The sequence below is a fragment of the Oryzias latipes genome, chromosome 10 (assembly GCF_002234675.1).
Source record: "Oryzias latipes chromosome 10, ASM223467v1".
NCBI lineage: Eukaryota > Metazoa > Chordata > Actinopteri > Beloniformes > Adrianichthyidae > Oryzias > Oryzias latipes.
In genome coordinates this window covers 4208887-4235399 of record NC_019868.2, presented here as the reverse complement: position 1 = coordinate 4235399, position 26513 = coordinate 4208887, and the positions used below count along the sequence as shown (strand labels likewise).

The following is a 26513-nucleotide window of genomic DNA, read 5'->3' as shown; positions in this document are numbered from 1 at the left end:
CTCATTCTAAACAGCTTGGCAGTGTCTGTGTTGCCAATACAATAATAAATAAAAAATTATTTATTTGCTGGGTATTTATTTGGTGAATTGAACTGAGTGGCTGATGTTGATGCTCCAAACGTATTTTCGTTCTTTCACTGACATTGACAAATACATTTTCTTGAATCTTCTTGAATCTTGAATAATTGGGGCTATGGCCTAGATTATATCTAGAGGAAGGTGGACCACAAATGGGTTGTGTGACAGACTTTGGACACCCCTGATTTACACAAAAGAACTGTTGTAAATGCTGAAAACCCACTGGACAGGTAGGCTTGGCACAATGGTTAAGGACAACTTTGAACTATGGTTAAGAACTATTTTCCTAAGGTTTAGTCTTTTGGTTAATTACAAACAGTATGTGTAAAAGACCATATGCAGTCAAGACCCTTGTTGAAACAGGAGCTATCTGCTCCTTAAGAAAGTAAGTCAGTATGACCAACTTATCTGTTCCCTCTAACTATGATGAAGGTGATCTGAGCCAAGATCTAGATGAAGTAAAATTGTTCAAATAAAGGGTTTTGGGCCGTCTGCAATAACATGCTCAAATCTGCCATGCTGAAGAAGCAACACCTTGTTTGTTTTTTACCTAAAAACAGCAGAATCATAAGTAAAAGACCACTGGAAACGATTTTACAACAGATTAGCGTATTATTGGAGTGAGACTTTAAAGGTAAAACCTGATTTTGTCATTGGTGTGTGAGTAAATTTGTTCTTGGGATTTGACCCATTCATTGGTAGTCATTGACAGGATACATTTCTGGGGGTCTAACCCCCTAATCCAACCCTTTAATGCTAGTTGTCAAGCAGAGAGGCATTGGGTCCCATTTTCACAGGTTTGTGCAACAACTCAACCACTTTAAAACTAGGATCTCCCCATTCCACGCTAGACGCCCCTCCACCAGCTCAATGAGCTAGTGACACACTAAAGGACAACAGAGATTAACCAACGTGCACTCTTCCAAATCATGTCAATCACAATTAATAAAACTAATGTCTTTTGCTTTTTGCATAGGGGGTGGGACACCTGCAAGATCTCAGTTCCCAAATTGTAAATAAACAGCCTTTTTTGGCTGGGTGTCCAGAACATGTCAATGACACGAGTTATAAAGGATCATTTACGGAAAAAAAGCATGACCTGATTACATTTCTTTAAAAAACAGGAAATTCAGATCAGAAAGCCCAAAGCCCTTGGCCCCCCTCCAGATATTGTAAATTTGACTTTCTCTTTGTTTTTCTCACATTAAAGTTCCCCAGAGAACTGTCTGTGTTTGTGAATGACATGAGTGGTTACCTTTGTTTTATCATTCATCAGACAGCGCTCTGCATTTACCCGAACTTGGGACAGACACACAAAATCACTGGATTGTGTCCTTTTGTGATTGAATCTGGGTGTCTGATTTCTGATTTTCACAAGATATCATGCGGAAAATGGTAATCATCATTTACTCCAAAAACAAGCTTCCCTGACAGAACACAGTTCCATTCAATTACCTCCATTTACAGCATGGGAGATTACCTACAGTAATCTGAGGTACATGAGATTACTCGCAGTAATCTCTATGAACAATCAAGGTCCAGGTCTTCAGTAACCTGGAAACCAGATTAGACTCCAAGTAGGAGGGGCTCCAAGGAGAACATGGTTTCCAGCATTTGAATTTCTTGTTGACTGAAAGAGGAATTCTGCTGTTTCCCCTTCAAGTCAAGTCCATAACCAAACAGAAACGTGAGGCAAACAAGTCTCTCGAGAGTCTCTGTGCACATGCAGAGTGCATGAGTTGACTCCAAAAACACCTCACTGGTGACTGCATAATTGAATTTGCATGACGAATAAGATTATTAGTGTCTTATTTTGAAATCAATTGCCCAGTGGAGGGGATGTCGGGTTGATGCAGCAGAGCTGGGTAGAGAAGTGGGGGTGGGTGGGTGACAGGATTTAACCATTTTATCTTGGAGCTGGGGGTGTTTAAACCAAGTGTTGGTTAGTAACCCTCAAGAGCGCTGTTGTTCACATGCCAGTCAAAGGGTGTAAATCCCTACTGAGCTTCTCCCTGTTTTGTTCTGCAGTTTCCTTCAAGCTTAGACCTTTGAGAAAAAATGCCTTTTTGTCGCACACACACACTTTTCTGCAGCCTAATACCACCCCCTGCTCACTCCAGCTCCCTCCTCCTCCTCCTCCAACAGGGACCAAGGAGGTTTTCAGCACTTTCCACGGCAGCTCATAATGGACAGTACCACAAAGGCTCTGTGATCCCTCGCATTTCTCTGACGCTTGACAGAAAGCACAGCTGACAGCCAATCTCGCTCAGGAGCTTCACCCAGAGCGAAGCAAAAGAAGAGAGGAGAGGGCGCTTTGTGGATTATTAGCAGACAAAGAGGGTCATTGAAACCCGAATTGCTGTTTTAAACACAGATTTAGGTGCTCTAAAGCAGACTCAGCAAAATGGAAGAAGACATGGATGAGGGGCAGAACACGAAAGGTAAGGATTTTAAAAATAAATCACTTCTGCACAAATGGTAGCAGTTCCCACTCTGAACATGGGAGCAGCTGTTTGTGATGATCCCTTTGTGCACAGAGTTCAGCTCTCGCTGAAAGGTGCGCGTCTGTGTTTGAGCTTCACATGGGTGTGAGCTGCACAGCCATGCTGGAGCTGCCTTTGTTTTTCGACCAAGCTTTCATGCTTGTCCTGGGGTCCGAGGGAAACACGCAGAGACGAGGTGAAAGCTGAGCATCTGCTCTCTTGTCCATCAGCTCTTTGTGTCCAAATGTGCAGACGGGTTTATGGATGAACTGGAAAATGAGCTGCAGATTTCATCCAGGAGCAGGCTCTTCTTTCATTCCTCTGGGAGGTGCAGTGGTTTCTGCGTGCAAAATAAAAATGTTGTACCCCCCACCCCCAACCCACCCACCCTCCCACCCCCTGAATGTCTTCCTTGTCTGCTGCAAGAGTGATTCATCAAATGGTTAGAGGAGGCTAATGATCGTCATTTTCAGATGTGATACAGGATTGTGGGTTTGGGGAGGAAGGAGTGTCACAAGATGAACGTGAAGATTTTGCGTGGAAAATAAAAGCCTTTGTTTCTGCCTCTCCTGCCCCCCCTCCACCTCAGATTTACCTCATGTGACAGGCACGGCTTCATGTGTTTGTGCTTTTCTCCTCTCCCCCTCCTTGCATCCCAACATGAGCTGCAGAGGAGCTGTGGCAATAATCAACTCTGCTGCTAATGACAGTCCCCAGTGTCTGAGTGGAACAGATTCACAGTCTCTGTGACTCATACAGACGCAGAATTACACAGAGAGTTAAAGATGCAGGGAGCTGACAGTGACACGTTCAGAGGAAGCAGAGGGAAGCACAACTTTGATGTTTTTGGTGACTTGATTCTTGTTTTTCATATTCAGGTATGCAGAGATGTTTTCTGTTCTTCTGTGTTCCACTGAGCTGCAGGTGTACACACACAAACCTAAGATCAGAAAGATCACTCAGGATAGTGACTGATTCAACATTTTTTTAAATGTTCATTATCCCAAGCAGTTTGTTTCAGTCCGGAAAAGAAATAGAAAGTAAATGAGCGCAGGTTATTTGTGGTTTTAATGAATGTATGTGAAGCCATACTAGAATGAAGGAACATTTTTGTGTCTGTTTTCTGAAAAAAAAAAAAAACAACAACAACAACACAATGTTGTAGTGTTTTATTCATGCAGCTCTATCAAACCCCCTACATTTGGTTCTGGGCTGAAGATGTTTGGGGCTCATGGTCCACAGTAAGCCCTTGTTTGTGTCTTCTCCAGATAATCTAAAAAAACTGTCAGATTCAGCGGATTTCATAAATGTGTCCTGAAGAAGGGATTTATCTGAGCAAATGGATTGGTCAGTTGATCCAATGATGGACTTGGTGGCCTCTCCTGCAGTTAAAGATGTAATCAGGTCATGCTGAATGGTCAGAGGAGGCAGCAAGAACCCAGAAGCTCTCCACTCCACTTGAATCCACATCCCTTTGATTTCACGGTAACGCTTCCTTTTACAGTACAGTACTTACAGTGTACTTAATTGGTATTTACATGGTACTTATAGTGTAACTACTGGGTACTTTCAGGGTACTTACATGGTACTTTTTATGGAATTTACTGGGTACTTACAGTGTGTTTACATGGTACTTTCTATGGGACTTTACTGGGTACTTACATGGTACTTTTTGTGTCTACTCTGTACTTACATGGTACATACTGTGTATTTATATGGTACTATTTGGTTCATACCTATGTGGTACATACTGGGTATTTATAATATTCTTACTGGGTATTTACATGTTGTGCAAAGGTGTCTTTTATGGTACTTACCACATGTAAGAACAAGGTAAGTACAAATAAAGTACTTTGACCTTTAGGTCTGCACTCGCTGCATGTTTCATGGTATTTACCATGAATTTACCACAGAAACTACCCCTTAAGTACACTGAAACTGTAACTGTAAAAGAAAGTCAGCCCTATTTCCACTCAGCTACATGGTACTTTCATTACTAAATACCGGGTATGTTCACTTGAATATTACTTGGTACTTACCCCTTAAGTACACTGAAACTGTAACTGTAAAAGAAAGTCAGCCCTATTTCCACTCAACTACATGGTACTTTCATTCCTAAATACCGGGTATGTTCACTTGAATATTACTTGGTACATACCCCTTAAGTACAATGAAACTGTAACTGTAAAAGAAAGTCAGCCCTATTTCCACTCTATTACATGGTACTTTCAGTAGTAAATGCTGGGTATGTTCACTTGAATATTACTTGGTACATACCCCTTAAGTACAATGAAACTGTAACTGTAAAAGAAAGTCAGCCCTATTTCCACTCTATTACATGGTACTTTCAGTAGTAAATGCTGGGTATGTACACGTATTACCTTCCCGTACAGTGTACATACACACTTGGTCTTCTGACCTCACCACATGAGACAATGCTAACCTGTTGGTAAGGGTAAAGTAACTACATTGTAAAAACATGTTCTGGCCTGATTACTTCTTGTAACATGAGGCAAGTTTAAAGAGAAACAAGACAGCAGTGAAAACAACAATCTTTAATATGATACATGTCTGCAGCATACAAAGTGTCATCACAATAAAATAGGTTTTAAGTACAAAACAGTGCAAAGGAGAATTCTAAAAAACACATTATTGGCCTGAGGGTCGTGCTTTTGTCCATCAAAATTCTTACAGCAGAGTTTGGTAACGGTGCAGGACTTCTTCAGGGTTTGTAACTGCAAGAAAATTCACAATATGAGCTCAAGTGAACATAAAAAGCAGATATATATATATATATATATATATATATATATATATATATTTTACTTATTTAATCATTTCTGTAATGAGTTTGATAAATTTCTGTGAATTATTTTTCGCTTTGACTGTAATGCTTGAAATTAATCAATTATCCTCATTTATGAACATGACAATAAATTATTCACAACTTTATATTTTAGTTACATAAACAAGAACAACAAAAAAGAAATCAAAGAAAAAAAATCAAAATTGCCATAAAAAAATCTAATTTGTTTAGACAAAGAATGACAAAAGCAATGTTTTAATTGGCAATTACTGTGTGTATTTCTTCTTTATAAATATTATTCGCACCTACTATTTGCATTAGCATGAAAAACATTGCAGTGTAAAAGAAAAGGAAAAAAGAAATAAATAGGCAATTTCAAATTCAACACAGTTATTCACAAAAATATGTTTTAATTTTCAAACAGTTACACTCACTGTGTTGGGTGGTATTGTTGTCTCTCTCATATTTGAAAATAAATAAATAAAAATAAAATAAAAACGGCGAAAGAAAAGAAAATGGGGAAAATGCAGTTAAACTCTTCATTAATGTAAATAATATGTCCACTTGGTGGATTTAACTTACTTTAGCTTACTCTCCTGTGGATTCGTCTGGAATGTCTTCTTCACCACAGCTGATCTAAAGCGGTAAAAAGACGGAAGTACGTCATCATTATTTTAAATAAACGCCTTTCTTTGATTTTCCCAGAAAGACGTGCTCTCAGTCAAACGAGCACAGAACAACAGATTTTATCATTTAGGCTACGTGTTTGTTTTACAGGTGCCTCTCTCCTGGTAAGTAACAACAATGTTTGTAGATTTTCATTACAAACTTTGAAAATGTATACATGAAATAACTGAAATTATTGGAGTAAGGTAGACATGCTCTTACGTCACGTTTCAAACACAGAGATAGTGGCTTGAAATCACGAGGTTAGCTTCTTTATAAAGTTTGATCAGTTTAAATATTTGCATGTAATTTATCCAATATTTTAAAAAAACAAAAACACTGGCTTACCTGCCAGATGAAGAGAAATTCAAACTGTTGCGCGCGCCTCGAGGCTCTCCGGATTAATCTGCATGTTCACTTTGGGGGTAGTTGTGCTGCATTCAAGTGCGCTGGGAATTTGCAACGTTACTTGCCCCGACCTAGTTAACAAAAACACACACTCGGGGTGTTTTTAGTATTAAAAGTAAATATTTAGCCTTGTTGTTTTACATATTTTCCTGACATTATATAATATATATTAAAACAAGTTCATTTTTAGAACAATATTTAAAAAAAAGTTAAGTTTTGAATAATTTATTATCATGTTTTTAAATGAGGATAATTGATTAATTTCAAGCATTACAGTCAAAGCGATAAAAAAATCATAGAGATTTATCAAACTCATTACATAAATGATTAAATAAGTAAAATATATTTTGTACTTCATCAAAGTCGTTCTGCTTTTTATGTTCACTTGAGCTCATATTGTGAATTTTCTTGCAGTTACAAACCCTGAAGAAGTCCTGCACCGTTACCAAACTCTGCTGAAAGAATTTTGATGGACAAAAAGCACGACCCTCAGGCCAATAATGTGTTTTTTAGAATTCTCCTTTGCACTGTTTTGTACTTAAAACCTATTTCATTGTGATGACACTTTGTATGCTGCAGACATGTATCATATTAAAGATTGTTGTTTTCACTGCTGTCTTGTTTCTCTTTAAACTTGCCTCATGTTACAAGAAGTAATCAGGCCAGAACATGTTTTTACAATGTAGTTACTTTACCCTTACCAACAGGTTAGCATTGTCTCATTTGGTGAGGTCAGAAGACCAAGTGTGTATGTACACTGTACGGGAAGGTAATACGTGTACATACCCAGCATTTACTACTGAAAGTACCATGTAATAGAGTGGAAATAGGGCTGACTTTCTTTTACAGTTACAGTTTCATTGTACTTAAGGGGTAAGTACCAAGTAATATTCAAGTGAACATACCCAGCACTTACTACTGAAAGTACCATGCAATAGAGTGGAAATAGGGCTGACTTTCTTTTACAGTTACAGTTTCATTGTACTTAAGGGGTAAGTACCAAGTAATATTCAAGTGAACATACCCAGCACTTACTACTGAAAGTACCATGTAATAGAGTGGAAATAGGGCTGACTTTCTTTTACAGTTACAGTTTCAGTGTACTTAAGGGGTAAGTACCAAGTAATATTCAAGTGAACATACCCGGTATTTAGTAATGAAAGTACCATGTAGCTGAGTGGAAATAGGGCTGACTTTCTTTTACAGTTACAGTTTCAGTGTACTTAAGGGGTAGTTTCTGTGGTAAATTCATGGTAAATACCATGAAACATGCAGCGAGTGCAGACCTAAAGGTCAAAGTACTTTATTTGTACTTACCTTGTTCTTACATGTGGTAAGTACCATAAAAGACACCTTTTCACAACATGTAAATACCCAGTAAGAATATTATAAATACCCAGTATGTACCACATAGGTATGAACCAAATAGTACCATATAAATACACAGTATGTACCATGTAAGTACAGAGTAGACACAAAAAGTACCATGTAAGTACCTAGTAAAGTCCCATAGAAAGTACCATGTAAACACACTGTAAGTACCCAGTAAATTCCATAAAAAGTACCATGTAAGTACCCTGAAAGTACCCAGTAGTTACACTATAAGTACCATGTAAATACCAATTAAGTACACTGTAAGTACTGTACTGTAAAAGGAAGCGTTACCGATTTCACGTCTGTTCCTAGCTTTAATCCAGGTAGTTCCCTCTGAAAAGTTAGTGCTTTCCTCTGCCATGGTGACGAAAGCTCTCTGGAAAACCAGCTGAAGCTGGTTTTGAATTGTGGAGCTTCACTGAATAAGCAGACAAACTGTGGACATAAATAAGTTGAAACTTAAGCTTGAAGGGGTTTATGTTTGCAAGGGTTGCAGGTGTCACTGAGTGCGCTCTCAGCATGCTAGCAGCCTTCTGTCTTCCTCTTTTGAGGCTGCAAATCTCCTATAATGAGTCAGATCCGCCAGGTGGGCGCCGTTCACTTCAGCTCCCCGCCAAATGTAGAATATGTGACAGTGGCCAAACACGACAGAGCAAACTGACACCCTGCTGAACGAGCAGGTCTGCACTTCGAGGAACAGAGCTGCGAGTGATTCGTTCTGCAGAGAAGCTCCAAACTAAACCAGGATTCTGGACCGAGTTCACCTCTGAGCCTGATGGAGTCTGAGTGGAAAAAGTGAGGAAGACACACCTGTTAATGTTTCCTGAGCCAAGTGCCGGTGCTGCGGGGCGCTGCCTGTCCTTCTGTTCAATAGTTCTGATCAGGCTCACACATGTCAGGAGGAGGTTGCGACACCTTTCTGTCTCTGTGCCCCCGTCCTCGTTGCCTCATTGTCCTGAATACGACCCGCCTTGGTCCAGATGAGGTCCAGGGAGTTCCACCAATTGTTCCCCTAACAATTGCAGGGAGCTTTAGTGGAAAACTTCAGAGGCTAATTGTTTTGCATGACAGAATATCTCCCCAGTTTAACATTTAACAAATGAGTTTTAAAGTAATCATCATGTTTTATGATCACATAGAGACCCCCCAATAAAGCTTTATAATTAGAGATATTCCAGCCTGCTTCACTTTCAAACCGCAATTCAGAATGAGCTTCATTGCAGACCAGCTTGAAGAGGCAGAGACGATGAAACATTTGAGAGTCCAGAGGTACAGACAGCGGGGAAAAGTGCACGGCATTCGACAGTGAGAGGGTTTGTTCGTTAGTGGTGGTCTGGAAGCTGCGTCTGACTGTGTGGGCCAACAAAAGCTTCAAGCTGATCTCAGCCCCAATTAGAAGACGGAAACTGAAAGTTTGGAGTTTGCTGCTCTTTCTGCTCAGCTTCACACATTTGGCCTCCATGCTCCTGCAGGGAGGGGACATCCTCTGCTGTCAAGTTCAACCTCTTCCAGGATAAAGCAAAATTAAAAGCAATAAAAATGAAGCGAAAGAAATGAGTGGCTCAGCTTTGGAGCTGGCCTCCAACAGCCCCTCTGCCCCGGGGGGGCTGTGTGTGTAATGTGTCTCATTCACCATTGTCCCACTGAATTTGTTGACATACAGTAAGTGGGTCACTGCGCTGAAGTACCCGGTCTATTCTCAGATTTTGCGCTGTGGTTGACATGGCAACCATACTGGTTGATTAAACATGCGCAGAGATGGAAGGCTGGAAAAAAGACGTGCTTTCTGTGGGGGAGGAGGGGCTTTAAAAGGGAGAAGAAAAGCAAGTCGACGAATGTGCGCCTGTTACCCTCATCCTGACACAGACACACAATCACCCAACTCCCCTCCTGCTCTGAACAGGTCCTCCCCGCCCCCCGTGCCTAACTCCCTCACCAACAAGCGCTACTGGATGCATGGGCAGATGCGACAACTGTGATGACTGGATGCCTCTGGGTAGCAAGAACCAAAAAATGGAATATTTTTACCTCATTGTTAAACTTTTTAATAAGGTCTCCATAGCAACCCCTGATACACAATAAGTAACTGGAATGCAGGAGGGTGAGAAGTTATGAAGCCAATACACATTTAAGTAGCAGGAATGAGAATCACTGATGATGTTCTGTTGAATGTGGATGACAGTGCAGATAATAATGTGCCAGGTCCACTACTGTGTCACCCCATACACTAGGATCCAGTTTATTTGAATTTGCAGTCTACAAAAATTAAAGGAGGGCCCATTGGGGCAATCGAAAAAGATGGAACTGGAAATGTATTTTTACCTTTCTGCTGTGTTCTGACTGGTAGAGCACTACAATGTTTGCAGTTTGATTTAAAGACCCACTTCAATGGAAATTGTGTTTTTAACAAGTTTATGTAGCATTTCCCTGATAATTGAAGACATATCTAAATTCAATTAAATTAAAACTGCATTTCTAGATATGAATCAGGAGCCGAGGAAGAAACGTTGTGAGATAAAGCTTGAAGTCCTTACGTTGACGCTACAATCGGCAGTCCACTTGCAAACAAACTGATCCATGTACGCCTTGGTTTTCCTTGTCAGAGCTGGTATGTGGATCAGAATTGTATGGCTGGATAGCTCCGATATTGCTTGCCATTTTTGTTGCAATGCTAATGTTAGGTTGGGGTTGTGACGGGAGGTTGGGTTTCTCCATGCCAACAGTTCCCCCCCACAACTCAGAGGAATTTCTAATGAACCCCTGCAGAAACTGTGTCCTAGAAAACGACACAGGTTTTTGGATCTTGGCTAAAAACAGCATCATCATAATTAAAAGACCACTGGGAACACTTTTACAAAAGATCAAACTATGACCAGAGTGAGACTTTAACCTTTATAACCCCAGACAGAGCAGAAGCTTACTTCAATAACACATGTAAGAAAAGGCGTTTTTTTCTCTGGGAACACTTTTACAAAAGATCAAACTATGACCAGAGTGAGACTTTAACCTTTATAACCCCAGACAGAGCAGAAGCTTACTTCAATAACACATGTAAGAAAAGGCGTTTTTTTCTCTGCGAAGGAATTAGCGGATTGTGTAAACACTTCACTATTGTAAACTGTTGCATATCAACAAAAGGCTGCTTTCCTCCGCTTTTGAATCTGCTGGAATTAATTGCAGCATTTTAAGAGTTAAGATAGTTGAAAGTATGTAAACATTGAAGACAAAGCTAGCGTGTCAGAGCATAAACACAGGCATGTTGATGTTACATAATACATGTCATTAATTTCTCAACCTGGTCCATCTACCAATAACACCAATTAATCTGAATCGTACCAGAGTCCACTGACCTGTGCACTGGACTGCCTGGAAGTGGGGGATTGGAGCAGCCAAATACAGACTTTGAGGTCAAACTTTCTGGGATACAGAGCAAAGTTATTGGTGTGAGTGTGTTCTAAAGAATGAAGAATAGTGAGCTCTTTACAGTTGACCTTAAACGTCCTTTACATGTTGTCATTTATTTGCCACTAATCCTAAAAATGTTGGAGCACAGTTATTGGGCTAATCTACAACCAGAACCGGTCAGCCCATCCGCAATCAAGACAGCTGAAAAGTAAAGAACGGAGAGACAATCATCTCTATCACTGTACAAACACAAAACTGCTATGAAGATGTGCAAACTGTGTTCTTTTTGAGGTTTTCTCTTTATAGAGAGACTTACAGAGTTTCTGTTGACCGGTCATTCCAAAACATGACGAAGCAGAATGAAAACATGACATAGCTGTGTGAGACATGTATAGATGAGAGCAGGACTGAGTGAGTGTGATGTCATCCATAGAAAATGCCTTGCTTCTGGCTCCAACAAAATAAAGTCAATTCAGGTCCATTTTTTCACGATACGATCGCCAACGTGTTGGAACCAGAAAGTGTCAACAAGCAGTGATTGGTCTAAGTCTATCTGAATCAACATTTCTATGGCAACCACTGTCACCAATCAGGAGTGAGCTTACTGGAAGTCCACACCCCTTCAACTGTAATCTGTCAATCAAACATTTTTAATGTTTGATGTGAGACCACAGACTTTAATTGAGGTATCTGATTGGTCAGTTTATAGTTTGAATAACTTTCACTACAGATACATATCATGAAAAAAATGAGGATTAGAAAGAGCGTGTTACTAAAAAAGTGGTGTCAAAGCCAGAATTATTATTCTAACAAATAGAATCACTGAGTAATAGCTGTTTATTTTTCTATAGGTGCCTATGGGATTTTGACTTATTGGAACCAGCAAGTACTTCCTGTTTTGAACTTCAAAGGGGAGGGGTCACTCAGTCCAGTTCTTATATATAACCAGATTCCCTGTTGGTGTAACTTCACACCACCTCGTCTTCTATTGCTGACCTTTGACCCAGACCCTGCTGCTCTTATTACTGGAAAATCACAGAAACCATGTGTGGCATGTGACTTCCACACCATTCCACTCTGGATTAGCTCAGTACAGTCTCCTGCACACTTCTGCTGGAAAAGAATTCACAATAAAACCAAACGAAAATTCTAATGATCCAGAAGGAAATCTTTTCATTCACAAAGCAAAGGCACAAATCCTTCACCGATGAACTCTACTGTCCTGTGATGGACAAGGGTCAGCTCTGAGCTGATCTGAGCGCACCAAGAGGAAAAGTTGACTGGGCCATTTTGTGTTCCTCCGCTTGTCTGATATGACAGATGGATGGGCCCCGGGAGGGGGAGTCTTTCTCTTTCTATTGGGCCAAAGCCTTCAGTTGATTGGACCGCAGTGCAGGATCAGGCAGCCTCACTAAATAACAGCTTTGTTGTGTAAAAACCAATTACATCCTGTGGAAACTCTGCTAATCCCTGTTTCATGTTGGTCTCAAACATCTCTAAGTAACCTTTATGAGTTGATAATCTGATTAGGATCCTGAAAATTGTTTCAAAACAAAAGAAGGATCGTTTCAAGATTTCTGAGTATTTAAAGACATACCAACCGATTATTTCATTTGCAAAAATACACCATTTTAATTAGAAAAGTAGTTTGCTTGAAAAAAAGAAAGGATAATATTGCTTGCATCTGAATTTAAACCACAACCTAACATTTAAGATTTCATAGTAATCTTATTTAATTCAATAACTGGAAGCATCATATGTTCTTTCTATCAGAGCACAGCAGAAACAGTCCATGTTCAGTGATCAGATTACAGATAAAGTCAAAACAGCCACCAGTAAATGAATAAAATCTCTGTGGGTTTTTCTTGACATGAAACTTTTTAGTCCTCTCTAGTCTAGTGGAAATAAAAGTGAAGCATTCCAAACAAAAATCTACATTTTTGATTCTAAATCAGCTAAAACAACAGCAGTGACAGGAGAAGCTCCTTTATGATCCACGACTGTCCAGCTGGATTCAGATGTATAAATTAAGGTATATAGGCTGGTTTAGTCATTCTTTTAATGCCAGTTTAGACAAAAAATGTCTCTTATTAAAGCAGATGTGTGTCATTGTTGAAAACTAAATATGAAAATAAACAATCTGATCAGTATAAAACCCAGTTACAAAAAGAATCATACTGAGAGCCTGATTGAATTCCTCACTTTGTGAATTAAATCTAAAAAAGATATGGCTTCATTTTTACATTCAGAAATTCTTGTTGGCACTCCACTGTCTCTAGATTTCTATTTGTCAGCACCAGCCAAAAACCTTGTTCAAAAAACTAAAGATAGCTGACAGTTAAGTCAGAGTTAGCCAACTATTCAACCAATTGTCATTCATTTACTACCGTTTTGTCCCTTTCGGGGTCAAAAGGAGGGCCACAATCACACACACATTCACTCTCACCTAGGGACAATTTAGAGTTTCCAATTGACCTATGAAGCATGTTTTTGGACAGAGGGAGGAAGCGGGAGAGAACCCACAGAGAGAACATGCAAACTCCACACAGAAGGGTCCCCCATTGGTGTTCTGGTTCAGGTCCCCCAGCTGGGACTTGAACCAGGGGCCTTCTTGCTGTGAGGCAAGTGCGCTAACCACTGTGCCGCCGTGCAGCCAAACATTTGCTGCATTATTATTATCTGCACCCAGACATTTTCACAAACACATGAGCTAAATTTGTATTTTAAAAAATGGCCAGACTAAAAAGCGAATGCATTTGAATTTTAAATTGTAAATGCTAAATTTTAAACGTTTGCTATAAACCTTTAATCTAAACCCACATTTTAATCCAAATTGTAAATCTAAATGTTGATTCTAACATTTGGAAAATACACTGAATTAGCCACACCCATATACAAAAATCTTAAAAACCAAGCCACGCTCACACTGCTGTGCATGAGACATGGCCGGCGCTCTGAAAGGAGCTAAAAATGGCAGGTGGATATGCTGCAATGCAAGGTGTAATTCCACTGCCATAAGTTGAATCGTTTCTTTTTTCTGTCACTGTGTTGTTGGTTTCCTGGTTCCTGATCTCTTAGAGGTTAAAATGTGTTGAATTGAATTGAGTGATACATTATTAATTAGGTAATGCAGTTATTGGCTTTCCCTCTGATGTGAATAGATCTGCACCAATGTTTCCTGAATGAAGGCCTTATGACCTTTTATTTCTTTTGTTTCACTTTCTGTTCCATCTTATCCTTTTCTTGTTTTTTTACGGCTGGTTTGTTCTTGGTATCAGAAAGTTCCTTTTGAATTTCGTGGGGATCTTTCTGCAGGAGATCTTCCAGATCTTAGACCTCAGCATTTCATTTTAGCATTTGACTTCATTCATGGTTTCAGTAAACATTTGTTGCTGTTGTTTGTCTTGCTTCATTTGTTTCAAGTCCCTTTTTGGAAACGTCTGCTTCTTTTGTCCTGAGTTTGTTGAATTCTGTCAGCAGCTGTTTCTCTGGTTAATGTTCCTTCAGTTTCTGTCTCAGCACAGTGGTGCTGGATTACTTCATGGTGCGCAGAAGTTTTCAGTTTCTTGTTTGATTCACTGATTTTTCTTGGAGACCTTTTATTTAAAGAACCATAATGTTCTTGTCTCACTTTAGGAGATCTTCTGCCTTTTAACAGGCCTCAATTCAATTCAATTCAATTTTATTTGTATAGCCCAAATTCACAACAACAGTCTCAATGAGATCCTTCAGGTTTTATTCTGTTCCACTGTGGCTCCTTTTAATCTTCTTACAGCATCCTCATCTCTGAAATCTTTGATTTCCTTTTTCAACATTTTGACAACAGATTCATCTTTTCACGCTTAGCAGTATTTCGGCTCATCATTGTTTTAAACTCTTCAATTTGCTGACAAAGTTTTTGGAATTGTTCTCACACATTTGTCTTTCTATGGTTTTTGACTTTCATTTCCAAATCAGATTTTTTAACCAGTCTTTCAATTTGTGTTAAGGTTGACTGGTTTTTAGATGAAAGGTTTCACTGTCCTGTGTGTGGAAATGTACATTATACATACAGATCTAGATTTAAGCTACAACATGATTTGTATTGTCAAGCTGCAGCAGCAGATCTCAGCAGCAGACATTCAGTCTGATCAAAGCAAAGCCTGCCTGACTTTAACTCCCAGCAGGAGAACAGAGGCTTCATTTCAGCTGATATTATTCTAGCAGAGGATTGCTGCAATAAGAGATCTTGTGGGCACTACAGTGTTAGCAAGAGCATCAGATGAGTAGACCCACTTGATCTAGAGCATTGAGGGTAAGAGTGATGAAACTTTATCGCTCCCACTCATCTTATCACTAACAGCAGTGAATCAATTAATCCTGTTGCGTTGCGCTACCTGCAGAAATAAAAGAGCTCATAAATCTTTGGGAGAAAGGAAACAGTAGAAACATGTTCCATTGCCCTGGATAGTCATGAAAAGAAGAATGTGTGCATCTCACACTAAAGACACAACTCAGGAAGCACAGACCTGGTCTTATCCAGCCATTGCATAAAGTTTTGGAATGCTCAAAAAAGCTGCCATAAGCAGAAGGAGAGCACACTCCTGCTTTTTTTTGTGAAGGATTGGAGTTTCATTGATCAACTAGCCATTTTTCCAGAAATCAGAACAGAGGGGCTGAGCAGTCCCCCGATACAAGTTTCAAACCCACCTTTTCTCCATTGTGTGTGTGTGTCTGTGTGTTAATCATCTTTTGTGTTTCTTCCTTTGAATACTGCCTGCTGTAAGCCTTAAATAAAGGTATCCATCAGAAACAGCAGCTCAGACTATATGATCCTTAACATGCGCACAAACTCAGATAAGACTAACCTGATACCCCTTGTGCTATCTTAGTTGACCCCACCCTTACAGTGACGTGTTCTCCCTACCATGACAAAGGTGGATAAAGGTGGAAAGATTTCATGTAATCCATGGACACCAGTGAAGATCACAAATCATTGAAGAAAAAAGGTTCAGAGCACTGTCTAGTGGGTCTAAATGACCCAACTCCCAATGGTAAAGTGCCTAGGATAGCACAAGGGTTACAGAAAGTGATCTAAACTTATAATGCTATTGTGCAGCTTGTCAGAGCGCACAGAAGCTCTTGTTCAAAACAGCTAAATTAGAGACTGCCGGAGCCTTCAGGGGAGACGTCCTAGAGAGACCATGTCTCCCAGCTGGCCTGGAAACGCCTCAGGATTTCCCAGAGGAGGAAGTGGCAGAGAAAAAAATCTGCATCTAGATGAAAAAGAAAAAAGGGGATGATGAAAGGACGGTTTTCCATGAGCTTCAGTTGAAGCATGCAGCCTCTCTTCTGAAGAGTTTTTAAAAAGCTTATTGGATGCATTTTTCAGTTTGTGTGTTGTTGGTTTTCTGGTCTCTGATATCCTGTTTCTTGGCCACCAACTCCTTGTTCCTGTCCTGATTCACTGTGTCAGTCTTTGCAGAGGCTGTTTCTTCTCTTTCATCTTTAATTTCTCAGTTTTATTCTTGTCTTAGAAAAGATATTTCAGATCTTTGACTTGTTCTTCCAACATTTGATTTGAACATTTGACTTCATTCACTGTTTTAATGAACTTCGACAACATTTGTTCTTGCTGTTGTTTGTCTTTGTTTGTTTTGGCTTCTAAGCTTTTAAGTATTACAATTCTCATTCCTCACGAAAAGAAAGCCCAAAATGGTGTTTTAAACCGTTGACACATTTTTTCTAAGTATTCTAATTCCTAAGTATTCATCTAAAAATCTCCCAGTCCATGAAAAAAAGGTTGTTCTCACACTGTGACATAAACCAGTGAGAACAGCCCCTTCCAGGAAGAGTCTGAGCTGCCAGCTCCGCCCCCAGCCTGACACACTTTCTCCATGGAGCTAGTTGTGATCAACTAAACGCCTTTCCTTTTATACGCCAATATTCACATCCATCTTTGCAAAGATTTGGATGTTGTTTGTTTTCATGGCTGAGATGCAGACACACTGCTGAGTGCGACTCCTGGTTGACGTCATGTAACGGGCGGCGCCCACACAGAGCGAAAGTCGGAGCCTCAGAGATCGAGGCCTCTTACTACCGCGTTTGAAAAGAACTCAGGAAAAAAACTAATGTTAAATTAAAAATGATAGTTCTTTTGTTTGCTAAAGGTAATGTAATTTCATATACATAGAGATTGTTTTTTCTGTAAAAGGCTTAAGAAGAGCATGGATACGCCCAATAAGTTTTAAGGTGGGGGACACTCTGGGAAGGTCCCACCTTCCTTGTGTCATGTATGTGTTTGTGTGTGTTGGCGTGTATATTGTTGTGGGGTCAAGGGTGTGTGCACTAAAGAGTGCAGTTAAAATTGGCGGATAGGTCACTGAGAGGACATCTCCTGATTGCTCGAATGAGTTCGTCTTCTGAGATTTTCTCCCTTTTTGTCTCAAACATGTTCATGAAAAATATGAATTTCTGTCTGTCTGGTCGACCAGTCAACAGTTTTTAGACAAATGAATCTGCAATCTATTTATAGCTGCTTGCTTCGATGAGGGTCAGATGTTCTGACATCGCTATGACATCACAGCTCAGTGACGTCAGTAAAGCCCGCCTCGCACAGCAGCTGCCCCACAGTTGTCTGCGGCAGCACCTGCTGCATGCGGGTCTGTCTGCAGTAAACAATTCATCTACATTCAGGAGCAAATGCCTGAATGAAAACTCCAGCGTGAAATTCCTCAATAGCAACGGTTCAGATACTGAACACAGACTCGGTGCTCTACAGCGGCTTCTGAAAGAGTTTGGCAACAATCGAATGCTCTGCAGTCATACATGCCTTATTGTACATGCATGAACGCTCATCCTCTTAGCAAAGCCTTGCAGTCTTGTCAATAGGATCAGCGTCTCCTCCCTTTTCTCAGGCTGCCATCACACTCACTTCCCACGCTGTCATTTCAGTCAGTGTTCTCGCTGCTTTGGACCAATCATGGTCTCTTTTGTTTTCCTTTACATTTCATCACTGCTCCACCTTCTCAGAGACCCACTTCAATCATCGTTTGACTTGTTGTCAAACTGTTCCCGAAGGACTTTTAATTAAGTCCTCTTGGAACTTTTCATTTTTTATCCATAATAAAAAAAAACCTGTGTCATTTTCTCGGACACGGTTTTTGCAGGAATTCATTAGAAATTCACCTCTGAGATGTGGGCGGGACCACAGAGCAACTCCACCCCTCCCCTCTCCCATTTTCCACCACTTTTTGCCTCTTGAGAAGAATTTTAAATCCATTGACCGCCCCCAGAATCTGGGCTGTAGCAGATCTTTACATTGTGGTTTTGAGCCGAATAAGGAGTTCTAAAACTGTCTGAAGGCTCTGCAGTCAGTAGACCCACTGCTCTGTCTGTACCTCAGGTGTAGAGATGAGGAGGAGCGACATCTGAAACACAGCAGTGATTAAAACCTGCAGGCTTCTTCAGAAACTGTGATCCTGATGGGTGTGATGAAAGCAGAGATATCAGAGGGAAAGCAGGTGAAGAGAATCCTCAGCACTTGGACTGATGGATGCAACAGACAAACTCTCTCAGGCTTTTCTGAGAGCTGTCAGACGGGTGAAGTTGAAGCTTTCGGGGTCCCTCTGGGAGGGAGGCAGAGCAGAGGAGGAGCTGAGGTGGGAAACAGGATCTTCTGGGTCATACCACAGATCAAACAAGTGGAATCAGATAACTGTGTACCTCTGATTTTAACTGCAAAGGGAGGGGTCATCAGGAAGTCTGTGATTTACCTTTGATGTTTGCTGAAGGATTAAAACATTCAGCTGTGATGTTCCTGCTGTTATGTTGCCTTACCCAGATGTGTTTTGGCCTTGAAGGTTGCCTGGAGTGCTGCATCAAATGCCTGGGGGGGATCCCGTACCCGTCCCTCGTAGCCACGATCCTCCTGTATGCAGGCGTGGCCCTCTTCTGCGGCTGCGGGCATGAAGCCCTGTCCGGCACCGTCACCATCCTCCAGAACTACTTTGAGGTGGTGAGGAGCCCTGTGGACGCTCTGGACATCTTCACCATGTGAGTGACAGAGGCTGGTCAGGCTGGATGGACCACTGCACACCTCAGTCCCGCCCGCACAAGCTCTCAAAGAATTCCTGTTGCAAGCCTGCATCACTTTCTCAAAGGGTTTGACCTCTCCTGCAGGATTGATATCATCAAGTATGTGATCTACGGCATCGCCTCTGCCTTCTTCGTCTATGGAATCCTGCTGATGGTGGAGGGTTTCTTCACCAGTGGAGCCATCAAAGACCTTTACGGAGACTTCAAGATCACCACCTGCGGACGCTGTGTCAGCGCTTGGGTAGGAGCCTCTCAGATGCAGCATCTGGTTGTTTCAGCAGGTTCAGGGATGTCACAGTCTCACATCATTGGGCTCTTTTATGAGACTCTCAGGTCAGCACTGTTGTGGTTTAACAAACACAAGCCAACAATATACACCTGTGCGAAGAGTTTCTGCAAAAACAGACATTTTTCAGAGAATCGGATTGTCTTTTTTAAAGCCGCCTTATCAAACATCTCTGCACTTTGCGACTTCACTGTGACTTTCTGTAGATATCAACTCATTTAACCAATTTTTCTATGCAGACGTTTTCCAGCGCTTTTCTTATTTGTTTGACCTTTTCTGCCGCAGATCTACTAATAACATCAGTCAAAATCATAAACTTCAGGAACATATTCATGGTCTTTAGAAGTGAAGGTAGTGTATGATGGTTGCCCTCCATTCCTCTTTCAGTTCATCATGCTGACCTACATCTTCATGCTGGCTTGGCTCGGGGTCACAGCTTTCACCTCCATCCCAGTCTTTCTTTACTTCAACATCTGGAATATTTGCCAGAACGCAACAGTCCTGGATGGGACGGACCTGTGCTTGGATCCACGGCAATACGGTAAGGAGGCCCTCCCTCTGTTTGTTCCCTTTTCTGGGCCCAGAATCTAACAATATGAGTAGACATCTGCTTTTCGATTGATTGCATCCACATATTGCATTTATTTTTTCTTTGAGCATCATGAAGATATTCTTTCTTTGTCTTTGTAATATTTTCTTCATTTCATTTGGGATTCTTTGTGGACTTCAGAGCCAAATTCATATTTTTTTATGAAGTAAAAGCAGTTTATCTATAAAAAATAAAAAGCTGGATTTTATCCTTTCATTATAATCACTGAAATACAAACATTATGGTCTTTGCTGAAATATTAATGTATTTAATTTGATTTGGTTCATTTCTGTGTGTTTATAAAAGTCTAGATCACGATCAAGGTTGTCTGAAAGCACTTCTCAGAAATACATTTATCAATTTTCTGTCCACTTTATTGTGCTTACAGATCAAAATTCAGTTGGAAATCTTTCTTTAGGAATCAATTCGGTAATCTAAAAAAACAAACATTTTGCAGGTATTGTGCCGATCGCTGAGACGAAGACTGTTTGTGCTGGATCAGAAAAGTTCTACAAAATGTGTGAATCCAACGAGGTAAACCTGGTGCTTCATTTTGCTTTTGATTTTCTCCAGATTTTAGAGAAGTGCTCCACCAGCATGTGTGTATATATTCTGACACTAAGTCTTAGAAGAGCAAAAACATTTTTTCCCAACAAAATAACTTGTTGCTGATCTTATAAAAAAGGTTTCTGCTAAATCTGTCCTGGTTTCTAAAATATCTCTTTCCAAATAAACTTCGTTTTTCATTAATAAGCAAAATCTAACATGTTATTAGTTGAAGTTAGTTAAAGCTATTCATGAATTTGGCAAATAGTAATTTAACTAATTTAACTTTTGAAGTTTGCATTCATCTGATTAAAGTATTGCAGTTTTAACTATAAAGGTGTCATGAGGTTTTCTGAATGTTTGACTGAAAAGCGGGACTTTCCCTCCAAACTCAAACCTAACTGACTGTCGGCATAAAGCACGTCTCTCTAATATAATTCCCACTAACAATCATGACAAGTCCATTACGTCTGGGATCAGAGGGGTTGTGGGTGCACAGAAGAATGAACTGAATGTGTTTCCAGAAGTATTTGACGCGGTGGACTAACAGGATTTGTTTCTTACGCAGCTGGACATGACGTTCCACCTCTTCATCTGCGCTCTGGCTGGAGCTGGAGCTGCTGTCATCGCAATGGTGAGCCTCCAGAAGCACAACGATGACACTCAAGTGCTGCGTTTTGCGTGCAGATGGCTCACATGAAGCCTGCTTTTGGGCGTGCAGCATCTGCTTTTCTGCAGCAGCACGAGGCTCGGCCTATGCAGGATTCTGCAGCAGAAGCTGCTGTTCACCTGACAGAGAATAGCTGGAAAAAGCAGAGACTGCAGTTTGGCGCAGTAAGACAGAGTTTGTCTGCCTCCCTTTCTCAGAGGCGGGGCCTGTGTCGTGCTGTTGTCATGGAAACAGGGAGAAGAAAGGCTCTGAGATAGTTTTGAACATCACTCAGTAATTGGTGAGGAGACATTTTCTTGAAAAGAGAAAAGGCTTTCTTTTGGGGGATGACCGTTAAAGTATTGCAGGCCTCTTTGTCCTCATCCTTTTATCTGCTTTTGTCTCAGCCCTGCCACTGATGATCCATCCCACAATAATCACCCGCTCGTGGTTAAACACTGACTGAGGCAAAATGTTCTTAAACATGTCCATATATGTTTAAATCTCAGCTGCTTGACACCATCTCTGTTTTTAAGAAAACAAAGATTGATGTGGCCTTAGCTAATGCTGTCATTATGGTCTATGCTGTCATGGTAACAGATAACAGAGCTATGCTTCAACATGATGCTGCCACCTGGTGGTCGAGCAAGGATCAAGTCCATTTGCTTTACAAACACCATCCAGTTTCTGAACCCACTGACTCTCCTGGGTTGCTGGAGCCTATCCCAGCAACTGTTGGGTGAAGGCAGGGTTCACCCTGGACATGTCACAAGTCTGCCACAGGGCCGATGAAGCATGTTTTTGGACTGTTGGGGGAAAGCCAGCGTGCCAGTAGAAAACCCACACATGCACAAAGAGAGCATGCAAAGTCCAAACAGAAAGGACACAGCTGGGATTGGAACCAGGGCCTTCCCTCTGTGAGGCAGGAGTGCTAACCACTGTGCAGCCTACTTTTGTTTTTGTTTCTTTTTGTTGAAGGTTTTAATTTAAGTTAATATTTGGTCCTGCTGTTTTCATCCAGACTGCCTTCGCTTCTTTATATCTTCTTTAATAAATTTACACTTTTTCCATATGAATGAAGGAGGACTGGGCTTGATGGCAGGAAATTGAAAATGCTCATAAAGAAACTTAAAACATGATACACATGTAAACAAAGGAAGATGAACTGACAAATCTGAACTGAAGACCAGACACCTTAACCCTTGTGCCATCCTAGGCACTTTAACATTGGGAGTTGGGTCATCTAGACCCCACAAGACCTTGTGGGGTCCTTTTTTCTTCAATGAATTATGATCTTCACTGGTGTCAATGGATTACATGAAATCCTCTTTACCTTTATCCACCTTTGTCATGGTAGGGAGAACACGTCAATGGTCATCTTGACCCCATAGGATAGCACAAGGGTTAAAACACTGAGGATCGACTGACTTACCTGAGTGATGATAAGAATGTGAAGCTGGCACTGATTGAAGAAAACACAAAGCGACAAGAAGCAAACAAAAACAACTGAACTACAACAAACACAAGCCATGCAACCAGATCGGACTGCAATTATATTTCAGTAAAAGTAGCTTCATCATAGTGTATTTGCCACACTATAGGGCTGACTTGATTATAAGGCACCGTCAGGGAACGGTTTATTTTCCAACTTATGTCATAAAAAAGGCGCATAAAGCGAGACAAAAGAGTCAGAGATAAGTCCATCGTTCAGAGTTTAATTACTGAATTACTTAATTAATTACTCTAGTACTCGTTTTTAACACATTAGCAACTTTAGCAGTAAGATGAGATAAGATAAAGCTTTATTGTCATCGTACAGTCACACTTGGTACAACAGTACAACGGAATTGCAAACTGTCCCACAATGGTGCAAAGAGAAATAAGAACACAACAATCATCTCACAAACAAAAAAGTATAAAAAATATATACATATATATAAATATATATGTATATATATATATGTACACAAATATATATAAAAACATGCAAATGCACACCACATGTATATACAGAATCTACACGAGGGTTATTGCTCTGTTGTAAACTGTCTCTGAGTCTGTTTGTCCGTGACCTCAGCACCCTTAGTCTTTTTCCAGAGGGCAACCATTTAAACACCCGGTGTCCTGGGTGTGTGCAGTGTTTCATGGTGTTGCGTGCCCTCCCAAGACAGCGAGTGCTGTAGAGGTCCTTCAGTGAGGGAAGAGGGTAGCCGATGATCTTTTGGGCAGTGTTTATGACCCTCTGTAGAACCTTCTTGTGTGCCATGGTGCAGCTTGAAAACCACACAGAGATGCAGTATGTCAGTACACTCTCAATGGAGCAACGATAGAAGGCAGTATTAGCCGCATTTGCGTTTTTCCCAATACCTTTAATTCCCAACCTTGTCTGCAACTCTTAAAAAAAATATATTGACATTCCTGTGAAATTCTCTAAATCGCTTCATCAGTAAGAACAACCAGCATTATCCGTATATAAGGTGCAATGTCTTTTTCTAAGTCAGCCTTGTGAAATGGAAAATGTGGTAGGCCTGCTTGTAAAGTGGAATGACCCAGATAACTTTTTCAGACCCACCTTAAAAGCTCTCAGGAAAGCTTAAAACTTAGAAGCAAATTGTATTTCAATTTAGAAGTTAGATGCAGCCACTCGTGTGGATGCTGTACAGGAGAAAACCCCCTGTGAATATTTATATTTTTCTGTTTTTTTTAATTGAATTTTTCAACTTGTGATGTCCCCACAGATCCATTACCTGATGGTGCTGTCTGCCAACTGGGCCTACGTGAAGGACGCCTGCCGGATGCAGAAGTACGAGGACATCAAGTCGAAGGAGGAGCAGGAGCTCCACGACATCCACTCCACGCGCTCCAAGGAGCGCCTCAACGCCTACACATAGACGGCAGCGTGAGGCCTGGCCCCGCCTCCCTCCCTCCTCTCTCCCCCTGCTTTCTCTCCTCTCTACCGTCCCCTCCCGAGGGGAGAGCGGATGGCGCCTAGGGCCCTCGCCGCCGCTGATGTCACTGGTGCGTCTCATGACAATGTGGTCTGAGGAGGAACGTCACACTCAGCTCCTCGGCCACAAACAGCATTTTAAATTAAAAGCCCCTTTACCTCTCTCATGGATGGAGTCACGTTCTCATTATGGCAGTTGTATTATTCTTGAGTACCAGTGGTTTAGTGCAGGTGAGTAGTTTTAGTGTAGTCCATAGAAACACAAGTAGCACTTCTATTTTTTTTATTTCACACATTTCTGTACAAATCTTTTTTATTGGTTACCCTTTTTTTCATTCACAATTTTTTTTATTTTTTGCCAATTTCTGAGAAGGTCAACAGGGGCTTCAAGGGTTTGTAAGCACATAGCTCGCAGGCGTGTCTGCAGATGTTGGTGTTCTGAATGTGAGTGAGTGGTTATTTTTAAAAAAAATTCATCTGGCAGAATCAATACTGCTTCCATGTTTACAGCAGTGGACTTACACGGTTTCTCACGTGGTGAGAAACCGGCTCTGAACAGAGCAAACACACCCATGAAGGATTCACACATGGGCTGACCAATCAGACACAAATTATGGCTTTGTATGTGATAATCTTGAACTTTAAAAGTACGTCTAGAACTGTGAACGACATTTATCTTGAGCCGGGAAATATTTTGATGTCCATCCAGAACCACGGGTCTGTGGGGGCTCCTGGGTGGGGAGAGGAGGCATGACTGAAGTGTGTCGCAGTATTTTTCCTTCATGACAGTAACTGTGTTGCCTGCACATCCTGATGCGTTCATATGGGGTCTGTCACTTCATTGCCTGGTGATGTTTTTCTTTTTTTTGTTCTGGGATCTCAAAGCTACTTTCTTGCACTTTTTGGACCATTTCTGTGCTCTCTCTTGGTGTAAGCGCATTGGTGTTCAACTCAAAGTTGGATAACTGTACTGTTAGTAAAGACTGTGAATTTTTCGATGTTTTTCGTGGCATGGACGTGTATCGGTATAATCTTTTTGACTCAAAATCTTCTCTGGTTCTTCATTTTTTCACGTCTCGCTGGAGCAGCCCTTTGTTTAAATGTGCAGTTCTGAACCTGATATTAGCGGCAGCTTTCCTGTAGTCTTTCAGTTGTGTCCTTTCAGTTTGTTATGAGTGTGTTCCAACTACTACGACTCTGTAATGATCAGAAAAATGCTGTCAGCACTCTCCCTGTATTAGTCTTTTGTACTTTCTCTACGATGCTTAGTAGCAGGCTTTAAATCAAATCTGTTTTGTATTTTCATGTGCCAGCAGCTTGAAGTGGCTTATCTGACCTGTATGATCAAATTTGCTTGCAAAATAAAATCACTTGTGTACTTGTTAACAAGCATGTTTGTTTTGTTTCAGTAGGGGGGGGGGGGGGGGGGGGGGCGTGCAGATTGTATTGTATTTTTTAAAACTCAGCTCTGAAAACTCTAAAAAATGTTCTCAAAAACGTCATACTCAGGGTGTGTAAAGGGCGTCATGATGGAGCTGGTGAATGGTAATCCATGTTTTAACTACCAATGGCCACTAGAGAGCAGCCTGAACTCAGCTAAAGAACAATTAGAATAATGAAAAAACGAATAAGAAAATGATGCAAAAAGGTTTGACTTTCTGTACGTTTTTATGTCTGACCCTAATGACCTTGCAAAATAGAAGTGGATTTGTTGGAGTTTCTAATTGGAATTTCGGAAAATCTGCAGCTTTTGAAATTACTTTTACTTTTCATATGCAGCCAAACACTGAAGAAGACTATGGATGAAGATGCCCCAACTTAATTAGAATTAAGTATTTATGTGGAATAAAGACAGTTAATGTCTTAAGTCACACTCGTTTGTCTGCCCTAACACTGGGTAGGTTCCGCACGAAATATCAAGGTCGGTAACCCTTCTGCTATCCTAGACACATTAACATTGGGAGTTGGGTCATCTAGACCCACTAGACAATTCTCTGAACCTTTTTTCTTCAGTGATTTCTGATCTTCACTGGTGTCCATGGATTACATGAAATCTTTCCACCTTTATCCACCTTTGTCATGGTAGGGAGAACACGTCAATTTAAGGGTGGGGTCATCTAAGATAGCACAAGGGGTACAGAGAAAATGCTGATGCACATTTTCATCTATGGACATGCTGCAGGTGACAGATCTTAGCCGA

The 26513-nt window shown here is 40.8% G+C and overlaps 1 protein-coding gene and 1 long non-coding RNA gene across 2 annotated transcripts; one reads left to right on the top strand and one right to left on the bottom strand.

Moving 5' to 3' along the window:
* Nucleotides 1–2133: 2133 nt before the first annotated feature.
* LOC101173373 (proteolipid protein DM beta) lies at nucleotides 2134–25703 on the top strand. The gene is made up of 7 exons (XM_004086494.4): nucleotides 2134–2519; nucleotides 19062–19254; nucleotides 19381–19537; nucleotides 19970–20123; nucleotides 20629–20705; nucleotides 21286–21351; nucleotides 24105–25703. The coding sequence occupies exons 1-7, from the start codon at nucleotides 2483–2485 to the stop codon at nucleotides 24255–24257; spliced, it is 837 nt and encodes a 278-aa protein (XP_004086542.1). The 5' UTR covers nucleotides 2134–2482; the 3' UTR covers nucleotides 24258–25703.
* LOC111948082 lies at nucleotides 5274–6614 on the bottom strand. The gene is made up of 3 exons (XR_002874066.1): nucleotides 6382–6614; nucleotides 5950–6003; nucleotides 5274–5296 (listed from the first exon to the last, which is right to left on the bottom strand). It is a non-coding gene; the product is annotated as an uncharacterized LOC111948082 (long non-coding RNA).
* Nucleotides 25704–26513: the final 810 nt, after the last annotated feature.